Raw genomic sequence first — 25,993 nt, forward strand, 5'->3', positions numbered from 1 at the left:
GACTCAAAGTGTAAAGTATAAGCTGGAAAGGGAGTTGAGGCTCAAATCAGATCAATTATGATTTTTATGTTTTTGTTGAACAGTGGAGCAGCCTGGAGAGGGCTGACCAGCTGCCTTCTAATTTATGTAAAACGAAACAGGTCTGGAGTAGTTTGTGTCAGTTGTAAAAAGGTGTTAATATTCTACCTGTAAAATGTGAAATAAAAATGAAGCAAATTAGGGACTGTGCAGTGCCAGTTATCAAGCCCCCATTAAAGGATGTATGTGTTCAGCAGCAAGTGTGTATTTGATGTGGAAGGAGATTAGTAATTTAGTTTGTTTAACACTCTTGGTTTCAGCTCTTACCACCGCCTAGCAGTACAACTGTTGCAAAAAGAGAACAAGGTGTGTGGTTCATTGGCTGTTCATCAGCAAGCCTTGTATAGTGCCTTCCTGTGGTGACATATGTAAACTGGGAAGTTGCAGACTGGTGAAATTACAGGGGGACATTATTTCACCCCCTCAATAGAAGACCCAGAAGGACTTTTTACTCTTTCTTGTTCAACAAGCATGGGCCCAATTGACCTCATGTACATTAATGCCATGGCACTCACATCCACCAAATGTCAAAAATGAATTCTGAGAGGTATTACCATGAGCAGAATTCCCAGCAGTGAGGCACTGTATCTTCTGAGGAACGTCAAAACTTTGTAATTTTTCATTATTTTTAATGTTATTCTTATGTCAATTTACATTCAGATCTGTGAACTGTGAACTAAAGATGACTTTGGATTGTGGGTAACAGCTTGTAATAAGGAGTGTTTGTTTATTTGTGAGACCAGGCCTGGAACTTATTGTGTGTGCTCAAGTAATAGTTAATCTTATGTGAAAGTCAATCCCCTATTTTTAGGCAAAAAATCTGGAATTTTCTACATATCTCATGTAAAAGTCAACCCTAATTCTTCACAGATAACAAATCAACATTTATGAGTCAGCGGCTGGCTGTCGTGCTCTGCTCCAGCTTTATAGTCTGCTGGTCATCCTACACTGCTCTAGGTCTTCCAGTCCGCTAGCTGTTATGTTCCGTGCCAAGTTTTCAGAATTATTGTAATTCGTTGGTTTTTTTCTTTGTTCGTTTAGAGATCATTTGGGCTTCTGCTAACGATACACTATGAATTTTGATGGGCGTGAATTTCAGCCACTCAAAAGTAGTATCCATGTAATAGTCAAGCCCATAAATTTAACCTTAAAAAGTTGTCAAAAATATTTGACTATTACTCGAGTAATTGCTGGTTGGTTGCTGATCAAAAGGTTTTGCAGACACTTGGTCACCTCCAGAAGATGCATTTTGTTTAAGTAAGTAGGGGAAGTTAGAAATTAGCATGTACCTGTGAATTGGTTCCAGCAAGTCTGGAAAATGCTCTATGCTCAAGCAGATGGCAGATATTGAATGAAAATTGGAATCTCATGGAGGAAATGGTCTGTTTGTCAGGGAATGGTCAGAGTTAGAATTGGGATTTGGACTGTGTTCTCTGTGAGAAAGGATCTAGCTATTAATTCTACAATATAAAAATTTGGAAGTTCTATGCCTAGACTCCCATGAGGAGCATTTGGAATCTCAGAGAGTAGAAAAATAAGTATTACTGCCTTTATCTCAGTGACTATAAAGGTGACCCTAATTGACATTCTCAGAAAATCAACCAAGAATCTATCTTCTATGATTGCGATACAATGCATCATGGAAACCACTTAAATAATCTGGCCAGTTTTGTCATTTTGTTTTCTTTATCCCATAACTGTGTTTATTTGTCAGTCTATCTTTTGTGTGAATGGAGCTAAAAATATAGGTTTGTAGGTTTAAAGAATGGACTAATAAGATTTCTTTGTTTAATTTTTGCATTGCTAAATCTTTTGTTTAAGATATAAACCATTGTTTGGAATTGATTATTTGTAGAGTCTGGGATTAGCTATTCAAAAGTCTGGTTAAGAAGAATTGGGCTCAATTTTGAGAGGCTTTGAAGGTATTAGTTTTACTGCGTTGCAAATACAGAGGTGGAAAGTTTGATTTAGTTTATTTGTCTGTCTCCGTCACGTCTACACAGCTTGGTTAAAGCACATAGTGTGATGTAAAGTGTGATTTATCTATTTTTTAGTATCACTTGAATTTTAAACTAATGGGTTTATATGTGTCAGAAGAGGTTTAATGATTAACTTGTGAATGTGTCTGAGGCCATGGTGATATCTTTTAAAAATAGTCTGAGAGAGTTTTAGAGGCTCATTGGACTTTATTTACATTGAGAACATTTCTGTGAACAAACAAAGGAAACAGTTGTGCATGAGGCTTTCAGATTAGAATGTCAGATATTGGCTTTTTTTCTGATTAGGGAAAGGATTAAAAGTTGGAAAGTAGCTTTTGGGATTCCGTTTTGCCAGTTTTCAGGATCCTTGGATGAACCCAGATGTGTTCTTGAGAAATAGAGATACTTTAGAGCTGTTAAGAAATAGCTTGCCTCAGTATTTGAAAATTTCAGACCCAGGCATGTTTTGCTAAAACTCTGAACAGGTTATGTGAATGTGAGAAAGTCTAAGCTCAGTTATACAAAGAGTAAAGGAAGAAGTTATCAGTTTCTCAGGACCAGGAATTGGAACCAGAAATGAACTTATTTGTTTGGCATTTCCATTGACCAATTAGGGAGGATGTGAGAGAATTCCACTAAATAACAATATCGGAATTACCCTCCAAGAAGGAGAACAGTTCTGAGTAAGCAACAGCAGCAAAGAGAACTTCACTTCTAAAGGAAAAGTGTCAACATATAGCTTGTCTACCTTGTGTTAAAGCTACCAGCAAATTCTGATCCTGCAAGCTGTTTTTACCAACCTTTACTAATAAGCTGCTTTTTCCATAGTCTTGCCAAAGGAAGAATATAGAAAGCCTTCCGGATAGTCAAGGGATCAGTTCTCAACCAGTTTCTGAAAGACTGAACTTTGCTGCAAACAACCTTGTATCTTCAACAAATAACCGAAAAGGGATTGAAGAAAACTGGAAATCATCAAACTAAGACCATTCATCAATTCTTGTCCTCCAGATTGGCATTATTGAACTGAATGATCCCTTTTTTTATCCCTTAAAAACTATATCTTTGTGTACATGTATATGTGTGTGTCTGTAATGAAGAAGGGGTAGAATCATCAAGTTTTAAGTTAATAATTCATAATGTTTTATTACTATAGGTTTTTTTTTCTGAACTAGCCATTTGGTACAGAACTGGCTCAAAGGTAAAAGACAGAGGGTGGTTGTGAGTGTTGCTTTTCAGACCGGAGGCCTGTTACCAGTGGTATGTCACAAGGATCAGTGCTGGGTACACTGCTTTTCGTCATATCCAAATCATTTATATGTGAACATAGGAGGTACAGTTAGTAAGTTTTCAGGTTGGAGGTGCAGTGGACAGTGAAGAAGATTACTTCAGAATACAACAGGATCTTGATCAGATGGGCCAATGGGCCGAGAAGTGGCAGATGGAGTTTAATTTAGATAAATGTGAGATGCTGTGTTGTGGAAAGGCAAATCAGGGCAGGAGTTGTACACTTCATGGTACTGTACTGGGGAGTGTTGCTGAAAAAAGAGACCTTGGTGTGCAGGTTCATAGTTCCGTGAAAATGTAGTCTCAGGTAGGTAGGATAGTGAAGAAGGCATTTGATATATTTTCCTTTATTAGTCAGAACATCGAGTATAGTAGTTGGGAGGTCATGTTATGGCTGTGCAGGACTTTGGTTAGGCCACTTTTGGAATATTGTGTGCTGTATTCTGATCCCCTCCTTCAGGAAGGATGTTATGAAACTTGAAAGGGTTCAGAAAAGATTTACAAGGATGTTGCCAGGGTTGGAGGGTTTGAGCTACAGGGAGAGACTGAATAGGTTGGGGCTGTTTTCCCTGGAGCGTCGGAGGTGAAGGGGTGACTTTATAGAGGTTTATAAAATCATGAGGGGCATGGATATGATAAATAGACAAAGTCCTTTCCCTGGCGTGGGGTAGTCCAGAACTAGATGGCATAGGTTTAAAAGGGACCTAAGGGGCTACTTTTTCATGCGAAGGGTGGCACATATATGGAATGAGCTGCCAGAGGAAGTGGTGAAGGCCTGTACAATGACAGCATTTAAAATGCATCTGGATGGGTTTATGAATAGGAAGGATTTAGAGAGATGGGCCCAAGTGCTGGCAATTGGGACTCGATTAATTTAGAATATCTGGTTGGCATGGATGAGTTAGACTGAAGGATCTGTTTCCATACTACACATCTCTATGACTCTAAGTACACAAACTTGGTGGCATATGTCTTTTCGAGCTGAGTTTGTAAGTCAGATATATTGGATAGTATCATCACATTTTTTCACATTTGTTGTGACTCTGGGAATAGTGGGGCTTTATTTCCAGCACACTACATTGATTTAATTATTGTACCATATCTTCATTTCATTTGCACAACAAACTTCTGTTTTATTGTTTAAACCAAACATACTGCATTATTCACATTTCTGTGAGAGACTACCTCATTAAAGCCACAATAAAACTGATCTATTCAGAATGGGATTTGACTTGTTCAGTAATAATATCAGTTGGGTCTTAAATGTAGGGCAACAGGGGATTGGGAAGAGAATGCTGGAACTTTATTGTTAACCATGGAATCCGTGTGGTGAACAGCTCCTCTCAACTAAGCTATATCATAACTTGTCCTGTACTGACATCACTAGTACCAGCTAGGCCTTATTTTTACCAGTCATACAATCCTCATCTGTGTCCTTAGAGCTATCACAGGACTGGCTGTAATACATGCCATTGTCTGGTAGCAAGATCAGGTTTAAAGTGTACCACTCCAAGAAGTAAAGCAGTTCTCAGATCAATATTTATTGTACCATTGCCCCAGAAAGGGCTCAAGAGTTGGTTAGCAGTCTCAATCAAACTCTTTTAGATGACAACATCCATGGCCAGAATGTGGTGGTAACTTGGGATCATCTGTGAAATCCTATAACCCTACATGCACTATGTACAGAAATGAAGATCAGAGAAATGCTAGATGGATTGAGATTTATTTGGCTGAAGATGAACCTTGATAAACCACAAGCAAGTTCCCAGCAAATAAAAAAGTAGATACTCTTAAAGCTGTCAGAATTGAGTCTCAGCAGACAGCTCAGCACTGTGTTGGTCAATACTGTTTGAAATTATGCAACAACATCCTGAATCCATGGATGTGAGAGGGATTTGTGAAGGAACCAGAACTTTCTGAAGACGGGTCACTGGACCCAAAACACTAACTCTGATTTTTCTCCACAGATATTGCCAGACCTGCTAAATTTTTCCAATAATTTCTGTTTTAATTTCTGATTTCCAGCATCCACAGTTCTTCAGTTTGTTTTTGTTTTATGCCTTTAGTGACCACCTTTATTTTCAAAGTAGATAAAAAACACTTTGCATGGGGCTTACTAAGCGAAGAAAGCTGCAAGATTTCACAGTGTTGAAGAAATAGCAATGCTTTAGAAACATTAAAAACAGGAGCAGGAATAGGTTTTCTGGTCTGCTCCACCATTCAGTCTGATCAGGGCTGGTCATCAAACTCAGTATCATGTTCCCACTTCAGCTCCATACCCATTGATCACTTTAGCCCTAAGAATTGCATCCAACTCCTTCTGGAAAGCATTCAGTATTTTGGCCTGGACCACTTTTGTAGCAGAAAATTCCACAGGCTCACCACACTGTGGTTGAAGAAGTTTCTCCTCAGCTCAGTCCCAAGTGGCCTGATTTCCTTCAGTCCCTCCCTCTCACTAGATACTATATTCCCTAACATTTTTGGGATGTTTTCTGTGTTCTCCTTTGTGAAGACAAAACCAAAATATGTATTTAGTTGGTCTGCCATCTTTTTGTTCCCCTTATAACTTCCTGTTTCTGATTGTAGGGGACTTAGATTTGTCTTCTCTAATCTATTTCTCTTTCAGTCAGTTTGTATGTTCCCCGCAGACTTACTCTTGTACTATTTTCCTCTTCTTAATCAATTCCTTTGCTGAAATCTAAAATGCTCACAATTCTCAGGTCTGAAGTTTTCTTTGGCCAATTTGTAATCCCCTTCCTTACTCCTAAAGGATTGAATAATTGTTGCAGTTCCTCCATGCAGTCTTTAAATGTTTGCCATTACTGATCAATCTTCATCCTTTTAAGTAATGTTCCTAAATTATCAACCTTGTTCATTACACAACTGATGTTGATGTACATGGAACTTGGTACCTCCATTGCTACTTCTGCTGTTTCCTTCAGTCTGATTCATACAGTGCAATTATCAAAAGATTTCTAATATTACTGCTACATTTCTCTCTTTTTACAGTGTTCTCATTGTTTCTTCTTTCTGCTTTCACTTACCATGTCAATTTAGCTTAATGTCTACACCTAAATAGCTTTTATGTATAACCACTTATGTCTCTTATTTGTTTGAAATGATCTGTCCAGATCCATTCATCTAATCTCTGTTTTTGTAAATATTTTATAAAATATCTGAGCTGTATGAATATACAAAGATTCGTAAACTGTTTACTTATTTGATATCTCACCCAAACTTCTTCACATCTTTTATTTCTTTCAAGATTTAAGGGAATGTGAACTGGACACAGTATTCTAGATTAAACCTAGCCAGTGTTTTGTACAACGACATTTTGTGTTGTATTAGGTTGCCGCATTTATACATGATATAACACTATTTGCTTTTAGAACATAGAACAATACAGCACAGAACAGGCCCTTCGGCCCACGATGTTGTGCCGAACTTCTAACCTAGATTAAGCACCCATCCATGTACCTATCCAAATGCCGCTTAAAGGTCGCTAATGATTCTGACTCTACCACTCCCACGGGCAGTGCATTCCATGCCCCCACCACTCTCTGGGTAAAGAACCCACCCCTGACGTCCCCCCTATACCTTCCACCCTTCACCTTAAATTTATGTCCCCTTGTAACACTCTGTTGTACCCGGGGAAAAAGTTTCTGACTGTCTACTCTATCTATTCCTCTGATCATCTTATAAACCTCTATCAAGTCACCCCTCATCCTTCGCCGTTCCAACGAGAAAAGGCCGAGAACTCTCAACCTATCCCCGTACGACCTACTCTCCATTCCAGGCAACATCCTGGTAAATCTTCTCTGCACCCTCTCCAAAGCTTCCACATCTTTCCTAAAGTGAGGCGACCAGAACTGCACACAGTACTCCAACTGTGGCCTAACCAAAGTCCTGTACAGCTGCAACATCACTTCACGACTCTTGAATTCAATCCCTCTGCTAATGAACGATAATACTCCATAGGCCTTGTTACAAACTCTATCCACCTGAGTGGCAACCTTCAAAGATCTATGTACATAGACCCCAAGATCCCTCTGTTCCTCCACCTGACTAAGAACCCTACCATTAACCCTGTATTCCGCATTCTTATTTGTTCTTCCAAAATGGACAACCTCACACTTGGCAGGGTTGAACTCCATCTGCCACTCCTCAGCCCAGCTCTGCATCATATCTAAGTCCCTCTGCAGCCGACAACAGCCCTCCTCACTGTCCACAACTCCACCTATCTTCGTATCATCTGCAAATTTACTGACCCACCCTTCGACTCCCTCATCTAAGTCATTAATAAAAATTACAAACAGCAGAGGACCCAGAACTGATCCCTGCGGAACTCCACTTGTAACTGAGCTCCAGGCTGAATATTTACCATCTACCACCACTCTCTGCCTTCGACCGGTTAGCCAGTTTTCTATCCAATTGGCCAAATTTCCCTCTATCCCATGCCTCCTGACTTTCCGCATAAGCCTACCATGGGGAACCTTATCAAATGCCTTACTAAAATCCATGTACACTACATCCACTGCTCTATCCTCATCCACATGCTTGGTCACCTCCTCGAAGAATTCAATAAGACTTGTAAGGATAGACCTACCCTTCACAAATCCGTGCTGGCTGTCCCTAATCAAGCAGTGTCTTTCCAGATACTCATAAATCCTATCCCTCAGTACCCTTTCCATTACTTTGCCTACCACAGAAGTAAGACTAACTGGCCTGTAATTCCCGGGGTTATCCCTATTCCCTTTTTTGAACAGGGGCACCACATTCGCTACTCTCCAGTCCCCTGGTACCACCCCCGTTGCCAGTGAAGACGAGAAGATCATTGCCAACGGTACTGCAATTTCCTCTCTTGCTTCCCACATAATCCTAGGATATATCCCGTCAGGCCCGGGGTCTTGTCTATCCTCAAGTTGTTCAAAATGTCCAACACATCTTCCTTCCTAACAGGTATCTCTTCTAGCTTATCAGTCCGTTTCACACTCTCCTCTTCAACAATACGGTCCCTCTCGTTTGTAAATACTGAAGAGAAGTACTTGTTCAAGACCTCTCCTATCTCTTCCGACTCACTCCACAATCTCCCACTACTGTCCTTGATCGGACCTACCCTCGTTCTCGTCATTCTCAGGTTTCTCACATATGCATAAAATGCCTTGGGGTTATCCTTGATCCTATCCGCCAAGGATTTTTCATGCCCTCTCTTAGCTCTCCTAATCCCTTTCTTCAGGTCCCTTCTGGCTATCCTGTATCCCTCCACTGCTCTGTCTGAACCCTGTTTCCTCAACCTTATGTAAGCCTCCTTCTTCCTCTTTACTAGACATTCAACCTCCCTCGTCAACCAAGGCTCCCTCACACGACCATTTCTTTCCTGCCTGATCGGTACATACATATCAAGGACACGTCGTATCTGCTCCTTGAAAAAGTTCCACATTTCCACCACATATTTCCCTGACAGCCTATGCTCCCAACGTATGCTCCTCAAATCCTGTCTTACAGCATCGTAATTTCCCTTCCCCCAATTGTAAAATCTTTCTTGTTGTGCGCACCTATCTCTCTCCATAACCAAGGTGAAAGTCACAGAATTGTGGTCACCATCACCAAAATGTTCACCCACTAACAAGCCCACCACTTGTCCCGGTTCATTACCGAGTACCAAATCCAATATGGCCTCCCCTCTGGTTGGACACTCTACATACTGCGTTAGAAAAGCTTCCTGGACACACTGCACAAACACCGCCCCATCCAATCTACTTGATCTAAAGAGCCTCCAATCAATATTTGGGAAGTTGAAGGTTTTTATTATGACTCTTGATGTAAAGACTTTAAGAAACTACAACAGCAAGTCTCTTAGCCTTCCAAAATATTTAAATTCAGTATTCAGATTGCTGTTCAGATCCTTAGCATTTGAAGGGAATGTAAACTGGACACAGTATTCTAGATGAATCTTAGCCAGTGTTTTGTACAACGACATTTTGTGTTGTATTAGGTTGCCGCATTTATACATGATATAACACTATTTGCTTTTATTATGACTCTTGATGTAAAGACTTTAAGAAACTACAACAGCAAGTCTCTTAGCCTTCCAAAATATTTAAATTCAGTATTCAGATTGCTGTTCAGATCCTTAGCATTAACTTTACTTATATGCAATATTAAACATTATTTGCTTACCCACTCCCCTATTACAGTTGTATTTCTCCTTAATAGATTTAACAACAGCACAGGTATTTGTTACACCTTATTGACAATATCTTAATGCCATGTCTCTAGAAGCCCTATCAAAGTGGTTATATATAATATCCTCAGTGATCTCTTCAAGTAATTTTACAACAGCTGTATCAAAATAATGGACCATTGATTCTGACTTGTCACTATTGAATAGTGTTATACCCATATCTAATCTTTAGAGAATTTTCTGTTGTTCCTGCTTAAGTCTAGTTCATTGCTGCACGTGAACTAACATTTTGTCCAAATTGCATTCAGGGACGTCTAGGTAAGGAGGCATTCCATTGATACTGATATGTGTATTTATGGCTGCATAGCAGTTCAATAACAAATTAATTCAATTTGTCTTTACAGGTGTGTTTGCTGAGTCATATTGTTCCATATTGATGAATAAATCCAGCATTTTTGGACAGTGTCATTGTAGGGTGGATCCCACAGATTATTATGAGGTAAAATACATTTTTATTCTGGAGAATATAGCAACCTGATTACTGAGTTTTCAGAAACAGAGTAATAACTTTATTGTTGGTGATGGGAAGATAACACACAACCTGCCTCCAGAAATTATCATATCTTTTTTGACCCAAATAAATATTCTTTCGATTACTACCTGAGCCACGGACAAACTGGCATAGGCTAAAGATTGGTGTGGTTGGAATGGATTTCAGTTCGTAAGGCACTGGCTTCAATACTGGGGTGGAAGGGAATTGTTTTGGTGGGGATGGACTTCACTTGAACAATGTTGAGACCAGTGTCTTGGCAAATTAAAAAAACTAAGGTTGTTCTGAGGATATAGACAGGTTGGGATTTGGTGGTGGTGGTGGAGGAGAACAGTTTGGAACAGAGGAAATGTATGCTAAAAAGGTTAAAGGGTATAGTAGCCTTACAAGTCATCTCTTTAGTTAACTATACCCAGAAACATAGAAAAACAGCAGCAAGTAGGATCAAATTGGAGGAAGTAGTAAAAAGGCAAAATTAATAGCTACTTACTTGAATGCATGTAGAATTTGGAACGAAATAAATTAATTAATGCCAAAATAAAGGTTAATGAGTATGATCTTATAGTCATTACACACTTATGATTACAAGCAGATCAAACTCAGGAACTCAATGTTAAGGGTTGGATTGAGAATAAATCAGGAGACAATGAGGGCATGTTTTAAAAAAGGCAATACATTAATCATGGGTGACTGGAAGATTGGGAAAATTAAATTGGCAGAAGGTGCAATAAGGAAGAACTTACAGAGTGTATTTGACACAGTTTCCTAAAAAATATTTTGTGGATCCAACAGAGTTCAGGCTCTTTTGAGTCTGGTGATCTGTAATGGGGCAGGTTTAATAGCTGATCTTTGAGGAAAGATTCCCTGGAAAATGACAACCATAGCATTGTAGACTTTAGCGCTCCTTCTAGAAAAGGAGAAAGCTGTATTGAAAGTCACTGTGCTAAATTTAAACAAGGTCAATTACAAAGGAATTAGGACAGAACTACCAGGAGTGGACTGAATGGGATCTGTGCTGGTCCACAATTAATTACAATATATATTAATGATTGGATGAGGAAAAGTGAATGTATCCTAGTCAAGTTTGTGAATGAAAAATAAATGGCAAGGCAAATGGTGAGGATGACCTAACAGATCTTCAATGGAATATAGATAAGTTAAGCGAGAAGGCTAAAATGTGATAGCTGGAAGATAATGAGGGGTAATCTGAGGGTATGCAGGTTGATCCTAGTTTTAAAGGGATTGTCTTTTGAAGAGAGGTTGAGTAGTTTTGGCTGTTTTCATTGGAGTTTAAAAGAGTGAGAGGTTACCTTCTTGAAACATACAAGATTCTTATTAGTGGACTTGACAGGGCAGATGTGGAGAGTTTGATTCTCCTTGGGGGAGTGCCTAGAACTTGGCAGCATAAACAGAAACAACATCGAGGGGAAGCTGAAGGTAAAGATTCAAATAGTGGCTCCATAAATACCATAGGTATTTAGACAATTGTTGGCAGGCTAGAGGTGTGGAGTGGAGTGGAGCAGAGCAGGGACAGTTGTTGGAATGGGGACCAGTGAGGGTGGTCAGCAGTTTGCAAGCCCAGTCAGACCACGTGTGGAAGCCCCCGCATTAATTTACTGCAAAGTAATATTTATCTGTAATCTGTTTATCTGACTGTAATGTTTATCATAGAATCATCATAGAATCCCAACAGTGTGGAAACAGACCACCTGGCCCACTGGTCCACATCGACCCTCTTAAGAGCTTCCCCCTGCCCTATATTTCCACTGGCTAACCCACCTAGCCTGAACATCCCTGGATACTACGGGCAATTTAACCCAAAAGCTGGTTGAAAACATTTATACTGTACATTGTTTACTCTCCATGATGAATTTAAAAACACTGATTGTCAGTCTTCTGCTACTTACCATCCTCCATCTCGGTATCCTATGTATAGTAACCTTCCTGAGCAGATCTACTAGTAGAAACCCTTTGTATTGAGGAAAGGGAAATATGGGAAGATACTGTACTAAAAAGTTCCTTGTGACAAAATCTACTTGTTACGTGGTAGGCTTTGGTCTGCAGTGGTGAGACTGATCCTTGCTAAACAAGTTCAGTACAGGCCAAGTCCTTTGCACCTTCCATACCTGGAGTCGTACTGCAAACTTCTTAAGCACTTGGTATGAGACATAAATAATGCAGTACATTACCAAGGAATCCCCCATCTTCAGATTAAGTGGCAAACTGATCATGTTAAACTTTGTAAGTGAGAAAGTTAAACCAGTCTTTCTATCCAAGATGATATTCGCACTTATATTCCATGAGTCCTAATTTTATGTGCCAATCCTTTAGTGGCATTTCTCCAAAGACTTCCTCAAAGTATGCAACATCAGTTGCTCTCCCCAAACAACTTTCCGTTATTTTGTCAAAACATTTCAGTGGATTCACCAAGCATGGTCTCCTTTTATAATCCATGCTGATGTTTTGTAAGCTACCATATATACTCGCGTATAGGTTGAATTTTGAAGACTTTTTTTATAGCTGAAATGAAGGGATTGACTGATACATGAGATATTGTTTTTGAGGGGATGAAATTCATGCTTGAGTCAAAAAATGGATAAAGAAGTGCCAGATCTTTACATAAAATAATAAACAACAAAAGGAAAATGAATTATGGCCATAATTGAATATTTATCTACAAAATAACTGTCTCCATTCTGCCTGCTATGGTAGAACGGTACTGTTGTACCATATTCCAGTTACCAATACTGTAAATGCATGCAGGTCCATACATGTGTACAAAAGATAATAGGCATGTCATCAGGTGTTCACGCCATCTACTGGGGGTATTTATACAACACACAATTTATGAAATAAAAGCAGAGGAGTAGTAAAAACAAAAAAAAGATTGTAATTTATTAAGAAAAGACCGCATGAAATCTTTAACTATATACGGTAAACACTTTACCTCAAAAAACTGATATTCATAACAAAAAAAACTCTCCCCACCTTATATCACAAATATTATGGGATAGCTGCTTAAAACAAAAGTTACATGCAAAAGTCCATTAGAATCCTTCAAATTCACTGTCCTCATCACTTGCATCACTGAATACTTCATTCCAGTTGTCTGGGTCAAGCATATCATTGTATGGATCATCTTCAACTGCACTCTCAAGAGGACCATCAATTGATTTGTTATCACTTCCATCTGACCATAAATAGTTATCCTCCACACCATCTAAAACATTAGAAATTCCATATTTTTTGGAGGCTTTCACAATAATTTCAGTTTTCATCTCCTTCCCGGACTCAACAATCCACTCAAATACAGTTGCAAGTAATGGAGCATGCATGTTGCCACCATTTGTAAAGCTTTTTACCCCTTTTTGCATCCAGATATCCCATTTCTTCCGTACTAAGTCCTTAAAAGGTTTATTGATGCTAACATCCAGTGTCTGAACCATGCTCGTCAGGTCTCCAGATTCTTTGCCATGTCAGTATTGTTAGCTCGAAGTTCACTGATAACACTGTTCATTCGGTGTGATCTGAACACATCCTAAACCAGTAAACCTTTTTCATAGAACATAGAACATAGAACATTACAGCACAGTACATGCCCTTTGGCCTTCGCTGTTGTGCTGACCTGTGAAACCAATCTGAAGTCCATCTAACCTACAGTATTCCATTTGCATCCATATGTCTATCCAATGACCATTTACATGGCCTTAAAGTTGGCGAGTCTACTACTGTTGCAGTACCCCATTCTTCTATGCCCTCATCCAGGTCATTTATGAAAATGACAAACAGCAATGGCCCCAAAATAGATCCTTGCAGTACACCACTAGTAACTGAACTCCAGGATAAATATTTCTCATCAATCGCTACCCTCTGTCTTCTTTCAGCTCATTTTTGATCCAAACCGCTAAATCACCCTCAATCCCATGCTTCCGTATTTTGTGCGATAGCCTATTGTGGGGAATCTTATCAGTCGCCTTATTGAAATAAGTTTTCTTTCTAAGTCCACCTGGTCGCATATTCCAGACCTCCCTAATCCAATTCTTGCAGTCACCTTCATCCAACCTCTCTCTATAGCTCAAATGCTTCAACCATGACAATATCCGAGTAAATCTTTTCTGAACCTATTTAAAATTAATGACATCTTTCCTATGGCTGGGATACTAGAACTGAATGCAGTATTCCAAACGTTGCCTAACCAATGTTCTGTACAGCCACAACATGATCGCTCAACTCCTATATCCAATGCACTGACCAATAAAGGTAAGTGTACCAAAAGCCTTTCTCATTACCCTGTCTACCAGCGATTCTGCTTTCAATGAACTATGAACCTGCTCCCCAAGGTCTTTATTCAGCAACATTCCCCACTTACCCTTAAGTGTATAAATCCTGTCCTGATTTGCCTTTCCAAAATGCAACACCTCACATTTGTCTAAATGAAATTCCATCTGCCACTCCTCAGCCCATTTGCCCGTCTGATCAAGATCCCATGGTAAACTGAGATAACCTTCTTCACTGTCTACTGCATGACCAATTTTGGTGTCATCTGGTAACTTACCTCCTGTATTCACATCCAAATCGTTTATATAAATGACAAAAAGCAACAGACCCAGCATCGATCCTTGAGGCACATTGCTGGTTACAGGGCTTCAGTCCGAAAAGCAACCCTCCACCAACCACCCTTTGAGCCAATTTTATATCCAAATGGCTAGATCTCCTTGTATTGAATGCCTTGCTGAAGTCCATATAGACAACGTCCACCTCTCTGCCTTCAGCAGTCTTCTTTGTCAATTCTTTAAAAAACTCAATCAAGTTAGTGAGACATGATTTCCCATGCACAAAGCCAATTTGACTACCTCAGTCCCTGCCTTCCCAAATACATGTAGATCCTGTCTGTCATAAGTCACGTTAGCGAGCCTCCAGTCTTCCAGCATCTTACCCATGGCTATCAACTATACAAGTATCTCAGCACGGGGCCTATCATTCACTTCCCTAGCTTCCCACAAAATTATGGGTTACATCTGTTCAGGTCCCAGGGATTTATCCACCTTTACGTATTTTAAGATGCCCAGCACCACCACCTTTGTAATATGGAGACTTTGCAAGATATCCAGCACCTCCTCCTTTGTAATATGGAGACTTTGCAAGATATCAGTAAACACTGATGCAAAATACTCATTTCGTATCTCACCAATCTCCTACGACTCCACATAAGCGGCCTTATTGATCTTTAAGGGATTATATTCTCTCTCTAGCTCTCATGCAGTAACAGTTCACGTTACTCTGTACCTGCACTGAACACATTGCCTTTAAATCATGCCGGTCTCTTAAAGGGTATGTTGTATTAGTTCTTCATCTGGATAATGATCCTGCTTTGGGAAATGTTGTTTCAATATTATTTGTTTCCGTGGAAACTGTATCTAAGATGTTGATGGTTGATTCTGTGGCTGTGTAGATGGTTAGTTCCCATCTTCCTGGTCAGGTGCCTGCAGTGGAGAAACAGCTTCCCCAATTTGTGTATGTGTTTGCAGTTGCAGCGTATGCATCACAGTGATAATTTCTCTAAACTAATTTCAAATTGCAATTTGGGTTGACTTTTGTTGAAAGCGTAGATGGTTTGTACCCTAACTGGCTCTCCAGTTTTCAACTCTAGTAATGGTTTGCCAGTTTATCAAAACACAATTTAGCTTTCTGCTGTCTCAGCATGAATGCCTGTTACATCTTCTGAATGCAACTGTTTTCTTGCAATTGGAAGAGCAATTTGGGTGTGCTGTTACAATTACTTTACAATGTGAAAAATATATCTTTTTATTTTTCTGTACATTTGCATGTGGACTGAACTGGGAAGAAATATTTTAAAAGCTAAGGTTTATTGAAGGATTACTGCATGTGTTAAAAACAAATAGTGTCCCTGGTCCCCTGCTCCTGATGGAATGCTGAAAGAAATGGCTGAAGTTATAGTAGATGCATTAGTGGTAATTTACCAAAATCCACTGGACTCCAGGCAGGTCCCAGCAGACTGGAAGACAGCGAATGTCACGCTGCTGTTTAAAAAAGGGTATAGGCAAAAGGCAGATAACGAAAGGCCAGTTAGCTTAACATTTGTAGTTGGGATAATGCTGGAGGCTATCATTAAAGAAGACATAATGAGATGTCTGGAAGAAATAGTGAGATGTTCCATCGGTCAAATGCAGCATGGATGCAGGAAGGGAAGGTTGTGTTTGACAAACTTACTGGAGCTCTTTGAGGATGTAACAAGTGTGGTGGATGGAGGGGAACAGGTTGATGTTGTATACTTGGATTTCCAGGAGGCGTTCGATAAGGTGCTGCATAAAAGACTCATCCATAAGATCCGAATGCATGGAGTTGTGGGGAATGTTCCAGCATGAATAGAGGACTGGTTAGCCAATAGAAAGCAAAGAGTTGGGATAAATGGGTGTTTCTCTGGTTGGAGATCAATGGTGAGCAGGGTGCCACAGGGGTTGGTGCTGGGCCCGCAATTATTCATGATATATATAAATGATTTGAAAAAGGAGACCGAATGTAACGTATCCCAGTTTGCTGATGACGTAAATTGAGTGGAAAGGCAAACTGTGCAGAGGATTTGGAGGGTTAACAGAGAGATTTAGATAGGTTAAGTGAGTGGGCAAGGGTTCTGATGGATGGAGAACAATGATTGCAAATGTGAGATTATCCACTTTGAAAGTAAAAGTATAGTTCAGAGTGTTATTTTAATAGTGAAAGATTGCAGCATGCTGTTGTGCAGAGAGACTTAGGAGTGCTCGTACATGAATTGCTAAAAGTTGATTTGCAAGTGCAACAGGTAGTCAGCAAGGCAAATGGAATGTTGGCTTTCATTGCTAACAGGATTGAATTTAAGGCAAGGAAGTTCTGCTGCAAATGCACACGGTGTTGGTGAGGCCGCATCTGGAGTATTGTGCGCAGTTCTAGTCTCCTTACTTGAGGAGGGATATTTTGGCTTTAGAGGTCATGCAGAGGATGTTCCCCAGGTTGATTCAAGAGATGAGAGGGTTACCATGTGAGGAGAGGTGAAGCTGCCTGGGGCTGTACATGCTAGAATTTAGAAGAATGAAAGGGGATCTTTTACAAATATGTAAAAATATTATGTAAAAGATTATGAAAAAGATAGATAAGATAGAGGCAGGCAAGTTGTTTCCACAGGTAGGTGAGACTAGGACTAAGGGATATGGCCTCAAGATTAGGGAGAGTAGATTTTGGACAGAGATGAGGAGGAACTGCTTTTCCCAGAGAGTAGTGAATCTATGGGATTCTCAGCCCAAGGAGCAGTAGATGCAGCTTCATTAAATATATTCAAAACACAGTTAGATTGGCTCTTGCATGGTAGGGCAATTAAGGGTTATGGAAATAATGCAGGTAGGAGGAATTGAGATGATTGATAAATCAACCATGATCTTAATGAATGGCAGAGCAGGCTCGACAGGCCAAATTACCTACTCCTGCTTCTATAACTATGATATTATGGTACTATGGTGTGAAATTGCCTGACACTCATTGTAATTGCTGTTTACACATCTGATTGTTCAAGCAATGAGAAAACCTAGTTAAATGAGCCCCTCAGGGTGCTGTAAATAAATGGAGATTTGGCCAACAGTCAGTAATTAATTGGTTTGTTAAATACTGACCAGTTATTGATGAAAAAGATCATCTGCTTGCCTAGAATTCAGCTGAACAGTTTGGGGTGTGAATGTTCTGGTCAGAAACCATGTATTATTAACATACCAACACAAAATTTTTGGATTCCTTTTATGATAACCAGTATTCTATTCCCATATACCATCTGTCAGGTCACAGTTTCCTCATCAGCTTCTTTCTTATTATATTTGACCTAGTTTTAAATTGAAGAGTTTGCCATCGTGTCTAGTACATTCTCCTTTTTGTCATGTTTTCTTTCTCTTGTCATGTTATTCTGGCTTTTCTTCACTTACTTTTGTTCTCTTACCTTTCACCATTTTTGTGTGAAAAACCACTTCCTTGAAGATCATCCATTTTTCTATACAGTTTTCCCTTTAGTCTTTGGTTCCATTTTTACCTAGCTAAACACAGTATCAAACTGTTAAAATTAATGTACCTCCAATTTAGCAGTTCTCCCCCTGATATTTATTAGTTTATAGGATGTGACATTTGCTGGCTGGGCTATCATTTATTGGCCATCCCTGATTGCCCGAGGGGAGATGGTGTCTCTGCCTATCCTAGTGCTTTTACTTGATACAGTTACTACAGTTGTTGCACTAAATGGGAGACCTTAGGCGGTCTTGCTGGTTGCTGTGGACATTGAGGATCTGACTACTGCGCACCATCATTGAATGGGCAGCAGCCTTGTAAGCTGGTTGGTAGAGCTGCAACAACAAGGACATTGGTAGATTGGCAGCAGTGGAACCACACTCTCAAAGGGCAATACCTCAGCAATTCGATTGATTGTGAAAGCCTTTGACTGCTGAATTCTGCAGCCGGGTTTGTGGCAGCCTGAGTATTAAGCTGCATTTCGATAACAATGATCATGGATCTTGTGACCTCACGCTGCGATTCCATAACATTTACATGTTGGGTCACTGCTGTCCATTTTGAAATGAAAGCTATGACATCCTCCAGACATTACATAATAAATGGGTCTCTATAAAATGCCATTGTAAAATTAGCCTCCACATGCTAGAAAATGTGGTTCGAACCTTTGTGAAGTTTTATGCACAATTGCAACTGACCTTTTCCTTGCTTCAAAATTGAGACATTAGTGTCCAGAGCAGGCCTTCTAGTAAACCATAGATTTTAATGTTCAACTCCATCAGCACTGTTCTGTACGTTACCCATTGAAGTCCTTTCCTGAACCCTCTGCAGCAGCATCTATCTGACTTCTTACCCAGCAGGTAGCTTCCCACATGCAATCCTTTCCCTATTTTCAGACAGTATGCTGGCGACTTAACATGTGCTGATCTGATTCTACAATACCCTCTAAATTATGCACTATACCTTGACTACTGGCTGTATTTTGGAGTTGACCTTTCTCTGCACCTTCTCTGTAGCTCGAACACCATATTCTGCATTATGTTCTCTTACCCAGATGTACTTACACCAGATATGATTTGTCTGGATAGCTTGCAAAACAATACTTGTCACTTTATTTTGGTACGTTACAATAATAAGTCAAATCAAATTAAACCAGCCAGTAGTCACCACTTTTTGCGTTTTAATCTCACCAATTTTCCCAATGCCCTTTAGAACATAGAAAAATACAGCGCAGTACAGGCCCTTCGACCCTCGATGTTGCGCCGACCAAAGCCTACCTAACCTACACTAGCCCAATAACATCCATATGCTTGTCCAATGCCCGCTTAAATGCTCATAAAGAGGGAGAGTCCACCACTGCTACTGGCAGGGCATTCCATGAACTCACAACCCGCTGAGTAAAAAATCTACCCTAACATCTGTCCTATACCTACCACCCCTTAATTTAAAGCTGTGTCCCCTAGTAACAGCTGACACCATACGCGGAAAAAGGTTCTCACTGTCAACCCTATCTAAACCCCTAATCATCTTGTACACCTCTATCAAATCTCCCCTAAACCTTCTTTTCTCCAATGAGAAAAGCCCCAAGTGCCTCAACCTTTCCTTATACGATCTTCCTACCATGCCAGGCAACATCCTGGTAAACCTCCTCTGCACTCGTTCCAATGCCTCTACATCCTCCCTATAGTATGGCGACCAAAACTGCACACAGCACTCCAGATGAGGCCGCACCAGAGTCTTATACAACTGCAACATGACCTCAGGACTCCGGAACTCAATTCCTCTACCAATAAAGCCCAGTACACCATATGCCTTCTTCACAGCACTATTTACCTGGGTGGCAACTTTCAAAGATCTGTGTACATGGACACCAAGATCCCTCTGCTCATCCACACTACCAAGTAGTCTACCTTTAGCCCAGTAATCCATCTTCCAAAGTGAATGACTTCACACTTAGCTACATTGAATTCCATTTGCCACCTTACTGCCCAGCTCTGCAACTTATCTATATCGCGCTGTAACCTGCAACATCCTTCTTCGCTGTCCACAACTCCACCGACTTTCGTGTCATCCGCAAACTTGTTCACCCAGCCTTCAAGCCCCTCCTCCAGGTCATTTATAAAAATGACAAACAGCAATGGTCCCAAAACAGATCCTTGTGGAACACCGCGAGGAACTGCGCTCCAAGATGAACCTATACCATCAACTACTACCCTCTGTCTCCTTCCAGCCAGCCAATTCCTAATCCAAACCTCTAATGCACCCTCAATGCCATACCTCCGTAGTTTTTGCATTAGCCTGCCATGGGGTACCTTATCGAACGCCTTGCTAAAATCCATATACACCACATCTACTGCTTTACCCTCGTCCACTTCCTTGGTCACCTTCTCAAAGAATTCAATAAGGTTTGTGAGGCACGACCTGCCCTTCACAAAACCATGCTGACTATCCTTGATCACATTATTCCTTTCCAGATCTTCATAAATACTATCCCTTACAATTCTCTCTAAGACTTTGCCCACAACAGAAGTGAGACTCACTGGCCTATAGTTACTCGGGCTATCCCTGCTCCCCTTCTTGAACAAGGGGACCACATTCTCCAGTCTTCTGGCACTATTCCTGTAGACAACGACGACATAAAAATCAAGGCCAATGGCTCCGCTATCTCCTCCCTAGCTTCCCAGAGGATCCTAGGATAAATGCCATTAGGCCCAGGGGACTTATCTATTTTCATCCTTTCCAGTATTCCCCAGACCTCTTCCCTACGTACCTCAAGGCCATCCATTCTAATCACTTGTGACTCAATATTCACATCAGCAACAGTGTCCTGTTCCTGAGTGAATACTGACGAAAAGTATTGATTTAGTGTCTCACCAATCTCGTCCGCCTCCACACACAACTTCCCACTACTATCCTTGACTGGACCGATACCTACCCTAGTCATCCTTTTATTCCTGACATACCTATAGAAAGCCTTTGGGTTTTCCCTAATCCTACCAAGTAAGGACTTTTCATGTCCCCTTCTCGCTGCTCTTAGCTCTCTCTTTAGATCCTTCCTGGCTACCTTATAACTCTCAATCGCCCCAACTGAACCTTCACGCCTCATCTTTACATAGGCCGCCCTCTTCCCTTTCACAAGGGATTCCTATTCCTTATTAAACCACGGCTCCCTCGCAAGCCCCTTTACTCCCTGCCTGACTGGTACATACTTATCAAGGACACCCATTAGCTGTTCCTTGAACAATCTCCACATATCATTTGTGTTCTTCCCTTGAAGCCTATTTTTCCAATCCACGCATCCTAAGTCATGCCTCACCTCATCATAATTTCCCTGCCCCCAGCTATAACCGTTGCCCTGCAGTGCACACTTAACCCTCTCCATCACTAGAGTAAAAGTCACCGAGTTGTGGTCACTGCCCCCGAAGTGCTCACCTACCTCCAAGTCTAACACTTGGCCTGGTTCATTACCTAGAACCAAATCCAGTATAGCCTCACCTCTTGTTGGCCTGTCTACATATTGTGTCAGGAAACCCTCCTGCACACATTGGACAAACACCGACCCATCTCACGAACTCGAGCTGTAGCTTTCCCAGTCAATATCTGGGAAGTTAAAGTCCCCCATAACAACCACCCTGCTACTTTCACTCTTCTCCTGAATCATCCTCGCAATACTTTCCTCTACTTCTCTCGGACTATTAGGAGGCCTGTAGAAAACTCCTAACAGGGTGACCTCACCTTTCCTATTTCTAACTTCCGCCCACTCTACCTCAGATGGCAAGTCTTCCTCCATCACCCTTTCTACTGCTGTAATACTATCCTTGACAAGCAATGCCACACCTCCCCCTCTTTTACCCCCATCTCTGACCCTACTAAAACATTTAAACCCTGGAACCTGCAACAGCCATTCCTGTCCCTGTTCTACCCACGTCTCTGTAATGGCCACAACATCGAAGTCCCAGGTACCAACCCATGCTGCAAGCTCACCTACCTTATTTCTTATACTTCTGGCATTGAAGTATACACACTTCAAGCCACCTTCCTGTTTACAGGCACCCTCCTTTGAGATCGATGCCATGTTCCTAACCTCCCTACACTCAAGGTCCTGTACGCTAAAGCTACAGTCCAGGTTCCCATGCCCCTGCAGAGTTAGTTTAAACCCTCCCAAAGACCACTAGCAAACCTCCCCCCAAGGATACTGGTGCCCCTCAGGTTCAGGTGTAGACCATCCTGTTTATAGAGGCCCCACCTTCCCTAGAAAGAACCTCAGTTGTCCAGAAACCGGAATCCCTCCGTGCCAGAGGCCTGAACCTCGTTGCTTACCCCTGGTAAGTCATCCCCCCCACAAGTATCCAAAACGGTATACTTGTTCTTGAGGGGAATGACTGCAGGGGGTCCCTGCACTGGCTGCTTCCTCCCACTCCCCCTCACTGTCACCCATCTCTCTATAACTTTCGGAGTAACTACTTCCCTAAAGCTCTGATCTATGACCCCCTCTGCCTCCCGAATGATCCTAAGTTCATCCAACTCCAGCTCCAGTTCCCTAACACTGTCTTGGAGGAGCTGGAGATGGGTGCACTTCTTGCAAGTGTAATCAGGAGGGACGCTAATGGCTTCCCTCACCTCATACATGTTGCAAGAGGAACATTGCACTGCCTTCGCTGTCATCCCTCTAAAAGAGAAACTTTAAAAACTAGATCTAAAGAAACAAACAAGCAAAATGCAGCACTTACCTGCTTGTCACAATGGGTCTTATTATTAGGTTAGAGGAGGAGGGCGGGTGGGAGGCTCTACCCCTGTAGTGCCTCGGGTTCCTCGCCTGCTTGCTTTTATAAGAAAAAAAACCTTCCCAGGTAAGCTAGCATGACACCAGCTTCCAGGTCCACTAGGCGCTTAAAAAAAACTTTAAATTTTAGCCGTTAAAAAAACAATAACTGGACTATACCGTGACTTAAAAAAAACACCACCCAGACAGCTGTTACCTGGTCCGCCGAGAGAGTGAGCTTGACTAAGAAGAATTTCCTTCAGTTTCTCCTTCATGCATGACCCTCTGTCCTCTAGCATTTCTGGAAGGTTATTTTTGCCCTCCTTAGTGAAGACTGATCCAAAGTATTTGTTCAACTGGTCTGCATCTATTTGTTGTCCTTCATGAATTCACCTGATCCTAATTGTAAGGGACCTACTATTATCTTCACTGTCTTTTTCTCTCTACATATCTATATTAGCTTTTGGAGTCAGTTTTTATGTTTTCCGCAAGCTTACGCTCATATTCTATTTTCCCAATTCTGAATTAAACCAAACCCTTTGTCTTGCTCCACTGAATTTTAAATGTCTCCCCATCCTCAGCTTTGCTGCTTTTTCTGGCCAATTTATATGCCTCCTCTTTGGCTTTAACAGTATCCCTGATTTCCCTTGTTAGCCATGGTTGAGCTACTTTCCTTATTTTACTGTTAAGCTAGACAGGGATGTGAATTGTTGTAGAATTATGATGTAATGTGATCCTTTTTTGATTTTCGTCTTTGGTTTCTCTGCCTCCCACGTTCATTTTTCCTCTTACTGCCTTTTGTTTCTGTCCCCACTTTACTTCGTGAGTACTTGCGTTGGTTCTCACCCCTTACCATATTCGTTTCAACCTTCCCCAACAGCACTAGCAAACACTCCCTCCTCCTCCTTCCCCCATCCCAGGACATTGGCTCCAGTCCTGCCCTGGTGCAGACCATCCAGTTTGTATCGGTCCCACCTCCCCCAAAACCGGTTCCAATGTCCCAGGAATTTTTAATCCCTCCCTCTTGTGCCATCCCTCAAGCCACGTATTCACCTTATCTATCTTGTCATTCTTACTCTTGCCTAGCACGTGGCACTGGAAGCATTCCCAAGATTTGAGTCCTATCTTTTAGTTTAACCCCCAACTCCCTAAATTCAGCTTGTAGGACCTCATTACCTTTTCTTACCTATATTGTTGGTGTTCACTCCCTGCCCAAAGAATGTCCTGCAGCCACTCTAAGATATCCTTGACCTTGTACCAAAGAAGCAACATACCATCCTGGATTCTTGTGGCTGCAGAAATACCAATTTTCCCCTTGCAATTGAATTCCCTTTCACTATAACTCAAACACTTCTTTTTTCTTACCCTTCTGTGCAGCACAGCCAAGCATGGTGCCTTGAGCTTGGCTGCTGCAGGCAGTCCCTGGTGAGCCAACTCCACCAACAGTTTCCAGAACATATAAGTGTTTTGCAGAGAGATGACCACAGGGAATCCTTGCAATGCCTTCTGACTCTTCCTCTGTCTAGTGATCACCCATTCCCTATCTTCCTCAGTAATTTTTACCTTGCTGTGACCAACTTACTGAACATGCTACCCATGATTCCCTTAATCTCACGGATGTTCCAGAGTGTAGTGGGACACAGTCCCTGCACGTGAAGGAGTGAGCGGCATCAGAAGGGTCTCTGAATTCCCACAACACAAAGGAGGAACATGGCCTGGGTCTGGTATCTCCTGCCTTGACTTAACCCTTAAGTTAACTGAAAACAACAGCAGCAAAGCTAAGAGAAGATAAAAGAAAAACTACTTGCCAGTCACCAGCCACTCACTTAGTCTTCACAGTCCAATTCCTTCTACTTCTCCTTTACCCTTGTGCCTTCTGCAGCTGCAGTAGTTCATTCCTCATTTGATTGCCTTACCTCGCTGTTTGTCACTGTTCTCACCAAAGTCTGGTATTCACCAAATCTGACACAATTTTTTAATTTCAAAATTATACCTTATACATAAGTTATCTTTGTATATATACATTGTCACAAATGCAGTTCTGTTCTATACAGTTGCATATCAAGGAAACAAACAAACAAACATTGGAGTTCCAAAAAACCAAAGACCTGTCCTACATATTCAAAACTAGATTAACGTACATTTTGATGCCTTCTAGAATTTCTCTTTTATTGCAGATATAAACTTTATTCATAGGAAGAAATCTTTGGTTAACGACCCCTTCGCCCACCTCCAACACACTGCATCCACCTGGACACCCCGCGCTGGCCTATTACCTGCCCTCGACCTCTTCATTTCCAACAGCCGCCGGGACATTAACCGCCTCAACCTGTCGTCCCACCTCTCACCTGCACAATGCGCAACCCTCCAATCCCTCTGCTCTAATCCCAACCTCACCATTAAGCCAGCTGATAAAGGGGGCGCAGTGGTAGTCTGGCGCACTGACCTCTACACCGCTGAAGCCAAACGCCAACTCGAGGACACCTCTTCCTACTTCCTCCTCGACCATGACCCCACCCCCCATCACCAAACCATCATCTCCCAGACCATACAGAACCTCATCACCTCAGGAGATCTCCCACCCACAGCTTCCAACTGTCCGGGAACCCCGCACTGCCCGGTTCTACCTCCTTCCCAAGATCCACAAGCCTGACCACCCTGGCCGACCCATTGTCTCAGCATGCTCCTGCCCCACTGAACTCATCTCTATCTACCTCGACACTGTCCTATCCCCCTCTAGTCCAGAAACTCCCCACATACATTCGAGATACCACCCACGCCCTCCACCTCCTCCAAGACTTTCGTTTCCCTGGCCCCCAACGCCTCATCTTCACCATGGATATCCAATCCCTCTACAACTCCATTCGCCATGACCAGGGCCTCCAAGCCCTCCGTTTTTTCCTCTCCAGACATCCCCAACAGTACCCTTCCACTGACACTCTCATTCATTTGGCCGAACTGGTCCTCACCCTTAACAATTTCTCCTTTGAATCCTCCCACTTCCTCCAGACCAAAGGAGTAGCCATGGGCACACGTATGGGCCCCAGCTATGCCTGTCTCTTTGTTGGCTACGTAGAATAGTTGACCTTCCGTAATTACACCGGCACCACTCCCCA

At 41.6% G+C, this 25,993-nt stretch overlaps 1 protein-coding gene across 1 annotated transcript in view; it reads left to right on the forward strand.

Annotated features, from left to right (window-relative positions):
• The window catches only part of LOC140493878 (mucin-6-like), a 385,697-nt gene that overhangs the window by 237,299 nt on the left and 122,405 nt on the right, over nucleotides 1-25,993 (forward strand). The window contains exon 16 of the mRNA XM_072592872.1: nucleotides 9,930-10,024. Coding sequence (XP_072448973.1) covers nucleotides 9,930-10,024 — 95 coding nt within the window. The remainder of the gene's footprint in view (nucleotides 1-9,929; nucleotides 10,025-25,993) is intronic.

This window comes from Chiloscyllium punctatum, chromosome 22 (genome assembly GCF_047496795.1).
Source record: "Chiloscyllium punctatum isolate Juve2018m chromosome 22, sChiPun1.3, whole genome shotgun sequence".
NCBI classification, from domain to species: domain Eukaryota; kingdom Metazoa; phylum Chordata; class Chondrichthyes; order Orectolobiformes; family Hemiscylliidae; genus Chiloscyllium; species Chiloscyllium punctatum.